Here is a 16,570-nt window from a genome sequence, read left to right as displayed (position 1 = left end):
TCTTTCATTTGAGGTTTGGATCTTTGCCCCTCAGGGTACCTGTTCCCCTTGGGGACCCCCAGGTCGTCGATGCTATCACTATTGCATATACAGTTGTGTTCAAAATAATAGCAGTCAGACATCACTAACCGGATCAATCACTGTTTTTGATAGAAATGATATTTCTACATGGCAAATAATTTACTAGCAGGTGTAGTAGAGTAATAGAAATCCAACAGACCCAACAGTCATGACATGCATGCTGCTGATTCTGTGTAATTGAATCACTCATTGAAAGGGGCATGTTCAAAATATTAGCAGTGTGGAGTTCTATTAGTGAGGTCATTCATTCTTTGAAAAACAGATGGCAATTATTGCCCTTATTTAAGGAAGGAAGGCAGCAAATGTTGTACATGCTGGTTACAGTGCATTTCTCTCTGAAATTCTGAGGAAAATGGGTCGTTCCAGACATTGTTCAGAAGAACAGCGTACCTTGATTAAAAAGTTGATTGGAGAGGGGAAAACATATAAAGAAGTGCAGAAAATGATAGGCTGCTCAGCTAAAATGATTGAAAATGCTTTAAAATGGCAACCAAAACCTGAAAGACGTGGAAGAAAGTGAAAAACTACCATTGGAATGGATAGAAGAATAGCCAAAATGGCGCGGACTCAGCCAACAATCAGCTCCAGGAAGATGAAAGAAGGTGTGACGTTCCCTGTGAGGACTGTTACAATTAGAAGACGCATATGTGAAGCCAAGCTATCTGCAAGAAGCCCCCACAAAGTCCCACTGTTGGGAAAAAGACGTGTGCTGAAGAGGTTACAATCTGCCAAAGAGCACATTGACCGGCCTAAAGAGAAATGGCGGAACATTTTGTTGACTGATGAAAGTAAGATTGTTCTTTTTGGGTCTAGTGGCCGGAGACAGTTTGTCAGACGACCCCCAAACACTGAATTCAAGCCACAGTACACTGTGAAGACAGTGAAGCATGGTGGTGCAAGCATCATGATATGGGGATGTTTCTCATACTACGGTGTTGGGCCTATTTATCACATACCAGGGATCATGGATCAGTTTGAATACATCAGAATACTTGAAGAGGTCATGCTGCCTTATGCTGAAGAGGAAATGCCCTTGAAATGGGTGTTCCAACAAGACAACGACCCCAAACACACCACTAAACGTGCAACATCTTGGTTCCAGACCGACAAGATTGACGTTATGGAGAGGCCAGCCCAATCCCTGGATCTTAATCCAATAGAAAACTTGTGGGGTGACATCAAAAATGCAGTTTCTGAGGCAAAACCAAGAAATAGAGAAGAACTGTGGAATGTAGTCCAATCATCCTGGGCTGGAATACCTGATCACAGGGGCCAGAAGTTGGGTGACTCCATGCAACACAGATGTACAGCAGTTTTCAGAAACAGTGCGACTACAACCAAATATTCATGAAGTCATTCAAAGGAAAGCAAAATCTTCAAACATTTTCAGTTTATATAGTGAATGTTTGAGTTTGTAAAGAAGAATACAAACACTGCGATTTTTTTGAACCGTCTAATATTCACTTTTCTTCAATTTTTTTAGAGGAACAACACAAATTTGATCTATTTTTCTTCACGTTTTGATTTGGAATAGAATGTGTAGTGTTTCCAATGCATTTGTGTGGATGGAAATAAAAGCTATTAGAAGGATTTTCAGCTTTATTCACTTTTTTCAACACACTGCTATTATTTTGAACACAACTGTACATATTATATTGTTAATATATTCACCATGTGCCCGGTGGTTGAGCTACCCACCGTGAGCATCCCGCATGTCAGGATGTAATCCACTCTTTGAGTGGCAATGTTTGTCATCTTCTTTTTCTACCTTTTTCTTATGGCTGTTCTTTCTGTTCTCTATTCTTGTGCTTTATTTTTTTCTCTCTTCTTTTTCTCCCACGGGCCAGATGCCATATTATCAGACTGGACCCAGGCTTGTAGGCCTTGTTTGCTGCACATGGGACTCTAGGATGATCTCCCATTATTCTTGGTACTATGGCTAACAGTAAATTGAAGATTTTATCACATAAAATTCAATTCTTTAACTCTCCCATTAAATGGACGAAGGTTTTCCACCATCTCAAATCCAGCCAGGTTGATATAGTTTTTTCACAGGAGACTAGGTTCTCCACGGCCTCATCTCCCAGGTTCCTCTCACATCGCTACCCTACCTTTTTTCTGTCTTCGGCCTCAGAGAAACAAAGAGGGGTTCTCATTGTGTTCCGCCGTGGCCTTCAGTTTTCATGTACAAAGGAAATAGCGGATCCAACTGGTAGATATCTGCTTCTGAGGGGTCTCCTTAATGATAAAGAGTTGAACCTTGTGACTTACTATGCACCCAACTGTTTTGAAACCAAATTCTTTTCTCATATTTTCCGGATAGTGTCTCAACACGCCGGAGGTATGCTCTTACTTATGGGAGACTCGAATCTAACTCTTGATTCTTCTGTGGACCAAATTTACGCTCCAGGTTCAAAACCCACCCATGACCCAAACTTAGAAGCCCAAATGCGAACCTTGCTTGATTCTCATGGTTTGTTTGATGCATGGAGGGAATTCCACCCCCGGGGTCGTGAATATACTTTCTACTCGCATCCTCATAAGAGCCAATATAGAATCAACCATGTGATCATTCCCTTAAGACTTCTTTCCATAGTTAGTAGATTCACCATTCCGGCTTCCCTGTGGTCGGACCACAATCCTGAATTTTTTCTTTTCACTCTTTCCGGTCTTGTCTGACTCCCCTTTCACTGGAAACTTAATGAATCTTCTCACATCTCAAGATTCACAGACTGAAATTCAAAGCCGCTTAACAGCTTATTTTACTGATAATGTTGGCTCAGTTTCATCTGCGTAAAGTTACCCTCCGTGGTCATTTAATACAGATTGCTTTGGCTAAGAAGCGTGCCAAGGAATATAAACTTCGGGAGTCAATGCAACGTCTCTTTGAAGCTGACGCCCTTTGGAAAGTTAACCCCTCAATTCGTAATCGGCAACATATAGATGCTTTGGCCACGGATCTTGACTTGTTGAACAGGCCGAGAAAGCTTTGAGATGGTCTAAACATAAATATTTTACTTGTGCAAACAATCCGGGCCCGATGTTGGCCAGCAGGTTAAATTGCCGCCATCATCTCTATAAACCTTTTCGAGTGCTTTCTCCTGCAGGCCAACCGACTTCATACCCTACTAAGGTTGTAGCGTCATTTGTCAAATTCTTGTCCTCTTTATATGATAAACCATCTCCTTTCTAGACTGTCCTCACTGAACGTTTTTTCCAGGACCTTAATCTCCTGACTTTGATTCAGCTAAAGATTTTTTGCAGGCTGATATATCCGTCTTTGAAGTTCTTCAGGCTATCAAGTTGATCTGTTCTCCCAAAGCTCCAGGCCTGGATGTTTTTTCCGGTTTTCGCATCGATTTTGGCTCCCCATTTAGCAGCTTACTTTAACGAATTGAAATCTGGTTCGGTGCCCTCCCCTAAAGCCTTGAGAGCCCATATTACTATGATTCCCAAATCCTCAAAAGATAGTTCAGACCCCCGTGATTTTCGTCCAATTTCTTTACTAAATGAAGATGTGAAGCTTCTAGAGAAGATTTTGAGTGTCCGTATAAACCGATATCTTCGGCAGTTGATACATAGAGACCAGGTGGGGTTTGTTCCGGGCTGGCAGGCGGGGGATAATGTGAGGAAAGTGATCGATCTGATACACATTTTGAATAGTCAGAAAATCCCAGGATTTTTTTTATCACTTGATATATACAAGGCTTTTGACTCTGTCCTGGGATTACCCGTGCTATGTTTTGCAACGCTGGGGTTTTGGTGATCATATCTTATCTTGGATCACGGCCCTTTATTCTTCCTCGTCTGCCTGTGTGAAATATGCCAATTTACTGCCAGATCCTTTTCCAATCCTACGAGGCACTAGGCAGGGTTTCCCTTTGTTTCCTGTTTTATTTGTTTTGGCCTTGAACCTTTAGCGATCGCTTTGTGCTCAGATGATAGTATTACTGGAATCCCTTATGCGGGCCATCAATATAAAGTGAATCTTTTTTACAGCTGATGCGCTTCTAACCTTGACAAATCCTTTGACTTCCTTACCGAACTTGCAATACTTGCTTTCCCGTTTTTCCGCTATCTCTGGTCTACAGATCAACCCACATCTCTGTCTTCTTTTTTGGTTCTACATCTCCAACAATATTTTCCTTATCATTGGACGTCCTCTTCTATTGATCATTTGGGAATTAAACTAACCGCATCCTTTTCCTACCTCTTCTCCTTTAACTACTACCCCCTTTTGCGTACTATTACTTCCCTTCTGCAGTCATAGCAGTTCCCTTCACTCTCCTGGATTGGTTGTATACATGCCATAAAAATGACCATACTTCCTAAAATCCTCTATTTTTTTTGTACGTTGCCTGTTCCTGTCCTCTCCTTTGTTCTGCGTCTATTACAAAATAAGATTCTTTCTTTTATTTGGACCTTTAAGCGACTGAGGATCTCGCGTTTTACTATGTTTTCTCATAGACTTAAAGGGGGCTTAGGGGTTCTGAATATCGTTAAATATTACCAAGCGGCTCAGCCCCACTTACCTTATTGTTTGGACATCGGATATCCCGGTTTGGAGTCTTTCAATTCCCTAATTGTGCGCCGATCAAAGTCAAGACCCTACTGTGGCTCCCTCATAAACTCAGCCCCACTATGCTAAGCCCTCTTATGTTACATAATTTGAAGCTTTGTGACTCTATTAGGTCTTCAGGTGGCCTCATGTCTCCATACCTACCCCTAATGTCCTTGTTTAATAAGCCTTTTTTCCCCCCTGGTCTGGACCAGCCGACCACCTTTAAATGGTGGTCCGACCACGGTTTTACTCAAGTTCGCCATTTCCTTTCTTCACGAACGTTTCATTACAGGAAGCGTATCAGGCCCCTCGGACTGAATTTTATCGTTACCTTCAGCTGCGCTATTGGGTATCTTCTCTTAGATGGACCTCTGAGTTCCCTTATAGGTCATTGGCATTGGAACATCTCTGTCGGACGTCTCCGGGGTCCCCAGGCACTTTCTCTACTCTGCATTTAATTCTGCTTCTTCTTCCCCTCTGTCTTACATTTCACATTGGGAGAGGGACTTGGGAGCATCTATGGACCCAGCTGAATGGAGTAAAGCATGGTTGATTATATCCCTGTAAGGGAATTCCTGTACGGCAACTGGCTAATAGAAATGAGCATAGGCTTGCGCATGCGCGCAAAAATGCACGCATACGGGTGCACACACGTGGGAGCGTGCCCACTGTTTCTGGCACCAGGCAGACTATTTAAAGGAAGCTCTTACTCTCTGTCAGTGCTGACTGGTCTTCAGCTACTTTCTGTTTTCTGCTGTATTCTGTGTGTATCCGTTACTGACCCGGCTTGCCATTGACCTGCTCTTGGATCCTGTTTATGCATCTGCTCATCGGTTTCTGATCCTGGCTTCCTCCTGACCTTGTCCCTGTCTGATGTTCCGGTACCTCATCACCTACTCGTTGCTGACCCTGGTTATTACACTGACTACGCTTCCAATTTGGCTCAACAGTCCTGCCGAGTGATTGTCCTGGCTGTCATTACATCAGCTCCGGTTGTCACGGTGTGTTTCGGTCTCACGCTTATCAGAAGTTCCGGCAAGCCATGTACCCAGAGCTTGCAGTTCCAGGGGAGTGCTTCCTTAACGTCAGCTGGCCGTTTCGGCATCTCCTCTGTTCCTGACTGGATGCCCTGTCTGATTTACCGAAGTTACATCACCAGCCGCATGTCCACAATCAATATCCGCAGGCACTCGTGTTCCTCCTGTCCCTCGGCACCATCTGTTTCAATTTCAGTGGGGCCTGGGTTGGAGATAGAAGACAGGCTGACCTCGTCAATTCAGACTTCTATCAGGTACGTGACAATCCCGTTGCTCTTTCAATACGATGACATAAAGTTTTATTGCGTTGGTATTGGGTGCCTGCTTGCATTGCATGCGCCAATCCTAACTTTTGGGACAGATGCTTCCATGGCTGTGGAATGTGTGGGGATGTACTTCACATTTGGTGGTCATGTCCTCGTCTAGTTGGGTTCTGGTCCAGAGTTTTTGGCCTACTGTAGTCCATTTTGCATATTTCCATTCCGAAGGACATGAAAGCGGCTTTATTTCACTGCCCAGTTACGGGCCTGTTTGTGTTTGGGGACTCTAGCTTCGCAGATTTTTCAGGCATGAGAGAGAAAAACTTCTTTTTTCCTTCTTCTTGTTTTCTGATTGTCAATTTCTCTTCTCTTTTCTCTCTTTCGTTCTCTGGATCCTTGTCTACCTCTTTCCTCCGGTTAACTTAAACGCTATTGTTCTTTTTTTTTTTTTTTGCTAGTACATACTGATTGATCACTCGGGCATTGTTCCTGAACCATGAAAGCCGTGATAGAGCTTTGGCCTCAGGGCGGCTCTATATTGCTAATAATGTTTTTCAAATGTTTGATCATTGCCTGCTTAATTACTCATTGGTTGTCTATTACATGGCACCCCTGCACGGGCGATCAGCTGTTTATATTATTCAGCGTTTCAATAAAACATTTGACAAAGAAAGTGAAACAATACAAATGTCTAATTTATTTAACCACTTCAGCTCCAGAGAAATGTTTTCATTTTTGCTAACACGTAAAATGTTTTGAGTATAGAATGACTTAAACCCCTAAGAACATTCTACATTTTCTGAAATCAGAGGCCTTGTAGAATAAAAGATAGTAGTTGCAATTTGATATGTTGCACTATATTTGCACAAATGTTCAGGGCCATCTTAAATCATATTTGTACCCTCGGAAAACATTTTCCTAACAACACCTTTCTTTCAGTTTCGCTCTTCACTTGCTGTGAGACATAAAATAAATAGCACCTAGATTCAAAATCAGTTTAATACAACAGATCAGGTAGCTATTGCGGTTGGTTGCCAGAGGTTGTAGCATATCATTACCCCTCACTGACTGGTTGGTAGAGGTTACAGGATACTTTACTGCCCACTGATTAGTTGCTAGAGGTTACAGGATATCATTATTGCTCACTGATTGTTTGCTAGAGGTTTCTGCACATCCTTACTGCTCACTAATTGGTTGCTAGAGGTTACTGCACATCCTTACTGCTCACTGATTGGTTGCTAGAGGTTACTGCAAATCCTTATTACTCACTGATTGCTACAGGTTACTGCACATCCTTAGAGCTCACTGGTTTCTACAGGTTACTGCACATCCTTACCGCTCACTGGTTGCTAGAAGTTATGGCACATCCTTACCGCTCACTGATTGCTAGAGGTTACAGCACATCCTTACCGCTTACTGATTTCTAGAGGTTACTGCACATCCTTACCACTCACTGATTGCTAGAGGTTACTGCACATCCTTACCGCTCACTGGTTGCTAGATGTTACTGCACATCCTTACCGCTCACTGATTGCTAGAGGTTACTGCACATCCTTACCGCTTACTGATTTCTAGAGGTTACTGCACATCCTTACCACTCACTGATTGCTAGAGGTTACTGCACATCCTTACCACTCACTGGTTGCTAGAAGTTACTGCACATCCTTACCGCTCACAGTTTGATTCCTAGAGGTGACTGCATATCCTTACCACTCACTGATTGGTTGCTAGAGGTTACTGCACATCCTTACTGCTCATTGATTGGTTGCTAGATAACAGTCCCCTTGCCAGAGTAGAAGTGTTGTCTTGCATTGCAGCAGAATTTACCATGGCAGGAAAGATGGAGTCAATCAAGCCGACCATGATTCTATTTAGATTATATATCTGACAGCCTTGACAATGATTGTAGCAAGCAAAGAGGCGGAGATGAGTGATAGTTAAATGGATAAAACAGCTTGGTAAAGCTCCACATACCAACTGTCTGCTCATTCATGCCGATCAGTGTTCTGCACAGGCAGCGCTGATCATCTTAATAGAAAGCAGAGAGGTAGAGAAGCAGCTGAAACAGTGGAAAAACTTCAGCTCAGCCATACACATGTTCTCATTGTAAATCTCACCACCCACCAGCCGTCTGCTCATCCATGCCTTTTTGAGGACCTCATCATCTCCTCTGCAATCCTCCCTCACTCCTCAAGCCCCTCCCACTGCTTGTCAGTGTCTCTACCCACTCCACCAGATCCGCTGTCAGTCATGGACACCTCCGCTTACTGCTTCCTTTTCCCTACAGCTACACTATTTGTTAGGGAGAGATTGTTGGGCTGTTGAGCCTCTGCAACTGTTTATCCAACGCATATTTTCAGGAAAAAATTTAATAAAATGAATTTTAGTACACACACACAATTATGTGGCAAAATTTAAAAGATGAGGTTGTGTATGAGTTAATAGATACCAAACATGTCAAGTCTTAATCAAAAAGAAAGAAAAAGCGCCAAATAAAAACAATCACATAAACACAAATCCACAAAAAATGGAAAAATATATGAATATAAAATGCAGCAAACCTGAACCCTTAACAAGGTAGTATACAAACAAAGAAAATAGGAATGTGCTGTATATTACTAAATTTGTGCAAAAAAGTCCATATTAATAAGAAAAAGTCTATAAAATTGGTGCAAAATTAATAATTCGTGCTCATAATCCACCACCAGAAGAAATAAATAGGCTCACCAGAGCCATATGCTGATTAATAAAAACCAGCAAAAGCGCAGTTGCTCTGGGAGCGATGGTAAAAATAAATCCAGCTATTCAAACTTGGGAGCAATACTCTGCAGCATTAAGCATTAAGCCAGTATCCAGGAACCTTTATAAGACTCGTCTCCTTCATTCATGATCATAGAACCATGCTCGGGGATAAAGAAAAGGAATTATTTATTTTGCACCAATTTTATAGACTTTTTCTTATTAATATGGACTTTTTTGCACAAATTTAGTAATATACAGCGCATTCCTATTTTCTTTGTATGTCAAGTCTTAAAACTGTGTGCTCCCGTGATATTGCAAAAAGCTACGGTACCTGAAAATCTCCATAGGTGGCTCCTTAAAGGCCTTTACTGCTCATCAGTTTAGAGACAACTGTGATCTGTGGTGGTGGAATTATGCCTCTCGCTGCGACATTTGTGGTGACACCTCACATGTGTGGTGCAATCGCGGTTTACATACACATACACCCTGAATGTGCATTTGCAGGGAAAACCTTTAATTAAAAAAAAAATTATTAGCAGTTTTATTTTTTTAACTTGTTTCCTCTTTAGTGTCTCCTCTACCCGCAAATGCACAGATAGCACTCGCTTAGATGCTTCCTTGGCTGGATCATCCGGGGAAGGACGGCTCAGAAACGGGAAACACTCAGAGCTGAGGACTGCCGGCTTCATTCAGTGCAGAGGAGACCAGGGAATGGATGTTCACCAGTCTCCTCCCTCTTGGCCTCCTGAAGCCGCCAGTTGTGGTCTCAGGCTCCCAGGACAAGAAAGTCCAGGAATTATATGGGTGGGGGGGGGTCGCGGTAGAAGGCCCGAGCCGCCCGCAGTGTAAATTATATCAGGAAGTGTGGCGGACAGCAGAAAAATTATTTTATTTTTGTGTTGTTTTGTTTGTGACCAAACAGTTAGCTTGTCTGCTTTGTTTAAAATTTGGAGTTCCTGTTCCCCGCAGGGGGTGGGAAATGGGATTGATCTCAGCAGGGAGCGCAGACAGCATGGTGTTGTGTGGATGTGAAAGGCCAGAAGTGTGCACCAGGCATTTGGGGCTTGGTCAATTGAAAGGGCCATATTGTCTCTTTATGAATAGGAGAGTTTGAGTCAGGATCTCAGAGCCACTCCTGTCTGAGCCCTAACTTGGAGATGCATTGAACTGTACTGTGTTTTGTGCACTACTGGGACTTGTGGTCCTATATTGCCTGTGTAGTGTTGAAGCTGTGGCCAATACACACAGCTCTCTGAAGACCCGTGAGGAGTTGGTGCCTATCTGCCTAGACTTCCTCTGCTGAATGCCCGGACCTCCTGCCTGCCAGAGCTGCCTTCTGCTGTGTGCCCTGATCATTCCCTGCTCGTGTGACAGAGCGCTGTGAGAGGTCTGAGTTGCAGCCAGACCGTACATCAAAGGCCCTGCCAGACCCTGCAAGCCTGCCTGCTGCCCAGTGCCCCTGCAAGTCCCCCTGCTGCCGAGTGTCCCTGCAAGCCCGCCTGCTGCCGAGTGTCCCTGCAAGCCCACCTGCTGCCGAGTGTCCCTGCAAGCCCACCTGCTGCCGAGTGTCCCTGCAAGCTGCCTGCCGTGAGTGTCCCTGCAAGCCACCTACTGCTGAGTGTCCCTGCAAGCCGCCTGCTGCTGAGTGTCCCTGCAAGCCACCTACTGCTGAGTGTCCCTGCAAGCCGCCTGCTGCTGAGTGTCCCTGCAAGCCGCCTGCCGTGAGTGTCCCTGCAAGCCACCTACCGCTGAGTGTCCCTGCAAGCCGCCTGCTGCCGACTGTCCCTGCAAGCCCACCTGCTGCCGAGTGTCCCTGCAAGTCGCCTGCTGCTGAGTGTCCCTGCAAGCCGCCTGCCGTGAGTGTCCCTGCAAGCCACCTACTGCTGAGTGTCCCTGCAAGCCGCCTGCTGCTGAGTGTCCCTGCAAGCCGCCTGCTGCTGAGTGTCCCTGCAAGCCGCCTGCTGCTGAGTATTCTCCATTCTCCCTTTATCCTCCCTCATCCTCCCTCCATTCTCCCTTGATATTCCCCCATCCTCCCTTGATCCTCCCCCATCCTCCCTCCATTTTCCTTTGATCCTCCCTCCATTCTCCCTTGATCCTCCCTTATCCTCCCTCCATTCTCCCCTGATCCTCCCTCATCCTTCCTCCATTCTCCCTTGATCCTCCCTCCATTTTCCCCTGATCCTCCCCCATCCTCCCTCCATTCTCCCCTGATCCTCCCTCCATTCTCCCTTGATCCTCCCTCATCCTCCCTCCATTCTCCCTTGATCCTCCCTCCATTCTCCCTTGATCCTCCCTCCATTCTCCCCTGATCCTCCCACATCCTCCCTCCATTCTCCCTTGATCCTCCCTCCATTCTCCCTTGATCCTCCCTCCATTCTCCCCTGATCCTCCCTCTATTCTCCCTTGATCCTCCCCCATCCTCCCTCGATCCTCCCTGATCCTCCCCCATCCTCCCTCCATTCTCCCTCATCCTCCCTCCATTCTCCCCTGATCCTCCCTCATCCTCCCTCCATTCTCCCCTGATCCTCCCTCTATTCTCCCTTGATCCTCCCTCCATTCTCCCTTGATCCTCCCCCATCCTCCCTCAATTCTCCCCCATCCTCCCTCCATTCTCCCTCATCCTCCCTCCATTCTCCCCTGATCCTCCCTCCATTCTCCCTTGATCCTCCCTCATCCTCCCTCCATTCTCTCTTGATCCTCCCTCCATTATCCCTTGATCCTCCCTCATCCTCCCTCCATTCTCCCTTGATCCTCCCCCAATCCTTCCTCTATTCTCCCTTGATCCTCCCTCCATTCTCCCTTGATCCTCCCTTCATTCTCCCTTGATCCTCCCCCATCCTCCCTCCATTCTCCCCTGATCCTCCCACATCCTCCCTCCATTCTCCCTTGATCCTCCCTTATCCTCCCTCCATTCTCCCTTGATCCTCCCTCCATTCTCCCTTGATCCTCCCTTATCCTCCCTCCATTCTCCCTTGATCCTCCCTGATCCTCCCCCATCCTCCCTCCATTCTCCCTTGATCCTCCCCCATCTTTCCTCCATTCTCCCTTGATCTTCCCTCATCCTCCCTCCATTCTCCCTTGATCCTCCCTTATCCTCCCTCCATTCTCCCTTGATCCTCCCTTATCCTCCCTCCATTCTCCCTTGATCCTCCCTTATCCTCCCTCCATTCTCCCTTGATCCTCCCTTATCCTCCCTCCATTCTCCCTTGATCCTCCCTCATCCTCCCTCCATTCTCCCTTATCCTCCCTCCATTCTCCCTTGATCCTCCCTGATCCTCCCCCATCCTCCCACCATTCTCCCTTGATCCTCCCTCCATTCTCCCTTGATCCTCCCCCATCTTTCCTCCATTCTCCCTTGATCTTCCCTCATCCTCCCTCCATTCTCCCTTGATCCTCCCTCCATTCTCCCTTGATCTTCCCTCATCCTCCCTCCATTCTCCCTTGATCCTCCCTCCATTCTCCCTTGATCCTCCCTCATCCTCCCTCCATTCTCCCTTGATCCTCCCTCATCCTCCCCCCATTCTCCCTTGATCCTCCCTCATCCTCCCCCCATTCTCCCTTGATCCTCCCCATCCTCTCTCAATCTCCTCCCATCCGCATGATTTCCTTGACATCCATCACTGATGAGATGTAAAAAAAAAAACAATTGCTGGTGTCAGAAAGATAAAATAAGTTCTATTGTTGGCATCTGTGGGGCAAAATAAGTCCCATAATTGGTGTCAGTGAAATAAAATAAGTCCCATCATTGGTGTAAATTAAATAAAAACAAGGCCCTTCATTGGTGTCAGTGAGATAGAATAAGTCCCATCGTTGCAGTCAGTGAAATAAAATAAGTCCCTTCATTGGTGTCAATGAAATAGAATAAGTCCCATCGTTGGAGTCAGTGAAAAAAAAAATAGGTCCCTTCATTGGTGTCAGTGAGATAGAATAAGTCCCATCATTGGAGTCAGTGAAATAAAACAAGCCCCTTCATTGGTGTCAGTGAGATAGAATAAGTCCCATCGTTGCAGTCAGTGAAATAAAATAAGTCCCTTCATTGGTGTCAATGAAATAGAATAAGTCCCATCGTTGGAGTCAGTGAAAAAAAAAACAAGCCCCTTCATTGGTGTCAGTGAGATAGAATAAGTCCCATCGTTGCAGTCAGTGAAATAAAATAAGTCCCTTCATTGGTGTCAATGAAATAGAATAAGTCCCATCGTTGCAGTCAGTGAAATAAAATAGGTCCCTTCATTGGTGTCAGTGAGATAGAATAAGTCCCATCGTTGGAGTCAGTGAAATAAAATAAGTCCCTTCATTGGTGTCAGTGAGATAAAAAAGCCACATCATCAGTGTCAATGAGATAAAATAAACCTCCTTGGTGTTAATTAGGTAACATAAGCACCATTTTTGGTGTTAGTGAGGTAAAATAGGTTCCCATCAATGGTGTTAGTGAGATAAAATAAGCTCCATCATTGGTGTCAATAAGATAAAGTAAGTCCCATTTTTGGTGTCAGTGAGATAAAATAAGTCCATTGTTGGTGTCAGTGAGAATAAAGGGTATCCCCAGCCCAGCATTGGTGGTCAGTGGTGGTACTTACCTGATCCCACCCTCCCGCTGCCTCTCTGCTGATGTCGGAGTTCTACTTTCACTGTCAGAGAGGAGATCATGGCTCCCAACAGTCTGGTATCATTGCAGTGCCTGGTGATGGAACCCCGAGAGTGTTCCAGCCGTCATCACCTCACTGCCGCTCTGCATAATGTCTTGGAATGAGGACATGATGGGACAGGAGACTAAATCCTGGGACTGTCCATCATCTGGAAGCAATGGCAAGGCTGTGATCACACTAAGAGAAGTTTCTCAGGCTGCAGTTCCTCTGAGCTCCACAAGATGGTGATCTCACTTCTACCCAGACAGGAAGTCTATGGTATACAGACAGGAAGTGATGTCAGGTACAAACGACGTAGAGAAGAGACAGTGGAAGTGGCAGCAGAGGAGGTAATAAGATGTTATGTTTTATTTACACCCAGTAACCCCCCCGTCATGTCCGTCCTCTTCCTCCATAGTCACTGTGACATCTTTTATCTCCAGCAGATGATGATACACACATATATAGTGTGGGAACCCAGATTAACCCCTTCAGGGGCAGAACATTCCCCCACTTCCGGGGCCGGAACATTCTCCTCATTGTGGAGATAAATTCTAGTAATATGGTCCTCTAAACAAACAGCACTGACAATAAATAGACAAGACAAGGACCATCCTGACCATACATGGCCTACAAAGGGCAATGATGACACTACACAGGCAGCCAATGGGCAATCATTACACTATGCAGCCAACACAATGATGGAGTGCCGGGGTCAGGAGTATGGAGCATAGAGCCCCTTACATTGCTGCTCAGGAGGAAGGAAACATTCCCCAGCCGGCCATGAAGAATATGTTCCATCATTGGTGTCAGAGAGAGAAATATACTGAGGGGTCTGAGGGAAGTAGAGGAGCTGAGGGGTCTCTGAGGCGGTATTGAAGCTGAAGGACTCTGGGGCCTTTTACAAAGTAATACGACTGAACACCTCTGAGAAATTAGTGGGGCTGAAGGGTTGTGGAGCCCGAGTGGTAGTCAGACTGCAAGGCTCAAAAGTAAAAGAGGGCTTTAGGGTTTATAGGGACTGTTGGTCTCTGATAGTCCTCCCACCTTCACCTGCACTTACTTTTCTGACCTCCCCAAAGAACTCTGGCCAGCAAGTGAGGGGAAGCCTTCACCTCCTCATCTAACTGGTCAAGAATTAGGTTGCTGGACACAAAATAGACCAAGAGAGCAACCCCCCCCCCCCTGTCCCCCTCTTAGCCATACTGGACTGCTATCAGAAAGAAGAGGACAGATTCCTCTCCCACAGATTTCTACTCCACCAGCACCATCCTCCTGCTAGCCAATCCAATCCCTTCCCTTACTGCAGAGAGTGACAGTGACATCACTCCTGTCAGTCAGCAGGCTGCTGGAGATTGGAGCTCTGCAGCCGGAGTTCTGCCAATTATCCTGATTTGCCTGCAACTCCAGCCAAGAGCCAGCAAGTTCCCCTTCCTGGACATCATGATGACCTCACAGCAAACAAGTCATAGGAAGGATCGTATTTATCATTCCTTGTCTGCAGATCTAAAATTAATCAAAACCAGTTCAGAGACCAAACAAACCCAACAGAGAAAAGAACATTTCTAATCTGTCAGGCCGAGAGGGCCTTGTATAAAACACTAAACAGTCCAGACTAAATGTGTTCCAGTAGGGCAGAGATCTTATATGTCCAGTAACCCTCCTATTCCCCCCTCACATCCACATCCTATTATTGTGTGACCAATACCATCCAAATCATTCTTACTTTCATTTCCCAAAGTTATCCGTCTACAAGGAGACCTGTATAGATCACATGATGGCACCAATGAGGATGGAGGAGGACCGGAGTCACATGACTGAGAAGATACTAAACCTCACCCTGGAGATCATCTACCTGCTGACCGGAGAGGTGAGGAGGATTCTGGGAGGTCACGACATCACTCTCATCTCTATTAATAAAACACAGACCTGACCTGAGAGGTGGGGAGGATTCTGGGAGGTCACATGACATCACTCTTATCTCTATTAATAAAACACAGACCTGACTGGAGAGGTGAGGAGGATTCTGGGATTCTAACATGATATTCCTATTGGTTCCTCAATACAGAGATTTCCTCTTCTGAAGTCAGGTGATCATATGACCATCACAGTGCCTCCATGTGACTCCCTAAACCCTGAGAGACACAACATGCAGAAGATTCTAGAAGTCACCAAGAAGATGATGGAGCTGCTGACAGGAGAGGTGAGCGGTGCCAGGAATTTAGAAGGACACAAGGATCTCTACAAGGACGTCATGATGGACAATCAGCCGCCCCTCACATCACCGGGTAAGAGGAGACTTTATTGTAAAGGAGAGAGCAGTACGGAGGATCCACCTAGATCCCCCATCATCTGATAAACACATAGAAACAATGGATTCAGTCAGTGTGTGTGTTTCCTACAGATGGATCCAGTCATGGGAACCCACCAGAGAGATGTCCCCGTCCTCTCTATTCCTGGGATTCCACACAGGAAGGTCACACCATCCCTCATCATCATCAGGTAGATGGATCCAGTCATGGGAACCCACCAGAGAGATGTCCCCGTCCTCTGTATTCCCGGGATTCCACACAGGAAGGTCACACCATCCCTCACCATCATCAGGTAGATGAGGAACAATCACTGATAGTATCATTAGGATCTGTACATTATCTGCATTGTTACCATTGATGTCATTTTTATTATATATTCAGAGTGGAAACCTGAGAGATCCTAAAGTTGAGGCTAAAGAAGAGATAAAAGAGGAGGATGAGGAGGAGTATGGCGTGATGGAGGAGTCAGAGTTTTCAAAAGAAGATAAAGATCTGTACCAGGACACCATGGCGGAGTCATCCAGCTACAGGAACCCACCACAGAGATGTCCTCATCCTCTGTATTCCCGGGATTCCACACAGGAAGGTCACACCATCCCTCACCATCATCAGGTAGATGAAGAACAATCACTGGTATAATTTATACACAGCTTGTTTGTTACAATGAATGTTTTATTATATATTCAGAGTGGAATCCTCGGGAATGATAATGTCATTATTAAAGAAGAGTATAAAGAGGAGGATGAGGAGTATGGAGTGATGGAGGAGTTTTCAGAAGGACACAAGGATATGATGGAGCCACCTAATACCAGGAACCCACCAGAGAGATGTCTCTGTCCTCTGTATTCCCGGGATTCCACACAGGAAGGTCACACCATCCCTCATCATTACAAGGTTGGTGGGACAGAGCATCTAATACATAGACTTGTGGAGATGATGTGTGATTTTT

The 16,570-nt window shown here is 45.5% G+C and overlaps 1 protein-coding gene across 1 annotated transcript in view; it reads left to right on the top strand.

Annotated features, from left to right (window-relative positions):
• LOC149460810 (uncharacterized) overlaps nucleotides 1–16,570 on the top strand; it is a 94,741-nt gene that overhangs the window by 77,856 nt on the left and 315 nt on the right. Inside the window, exons 2-6 of the mRNA XM_089679253.1 lie at nucleotides 15,051–15,179; nucleotides 15,378–15,597; nucleotides 15,714–15,937; nucleotides 16,003–16,233; nucleotides 16,309–16,515. Of these exons, the coding sequence (XP_089535379.1) occupies nucleotides 15,084–15,179; nucleotides 15,378–15,597; nucleotides 15,714–15,937; nucleotides 16,003–16,233; nucleotides 16,309–16,515 (978 nt within the window). The 5' untranslated portion in view covers nucleotides 15,051–15,083. The remainder of the gene's footprint in view (nucleotides 1–15,050; nucleotides 15,180–15,377; nucleotides 15,598–15,713; nucleotides 15,938–16,002; nucleotides 16,234–16,308; nucleotides 16,516–16,570) is intronic.

The sequence above is a fragment of the Staurois parvus genome, unplaced genomic scaffold (assembly GCF_062004578.1).
Source record: "Staurois parvus isolate SC_StPar_1 unplaced genomic scaffold, SC_StPar_1.0 ptg000221l, whole genome shotgun sequence".
Lineage (NCBI taxonomy): Eukaryota > Metazoa > Chordata > Amphibia > Anura > Ranidae > Staurois > Staurois parvus.
Note: the sequence above shows the minus strand (reverse complement) of the source record. Positions and strands in the feature narration are given on the sequence as shown.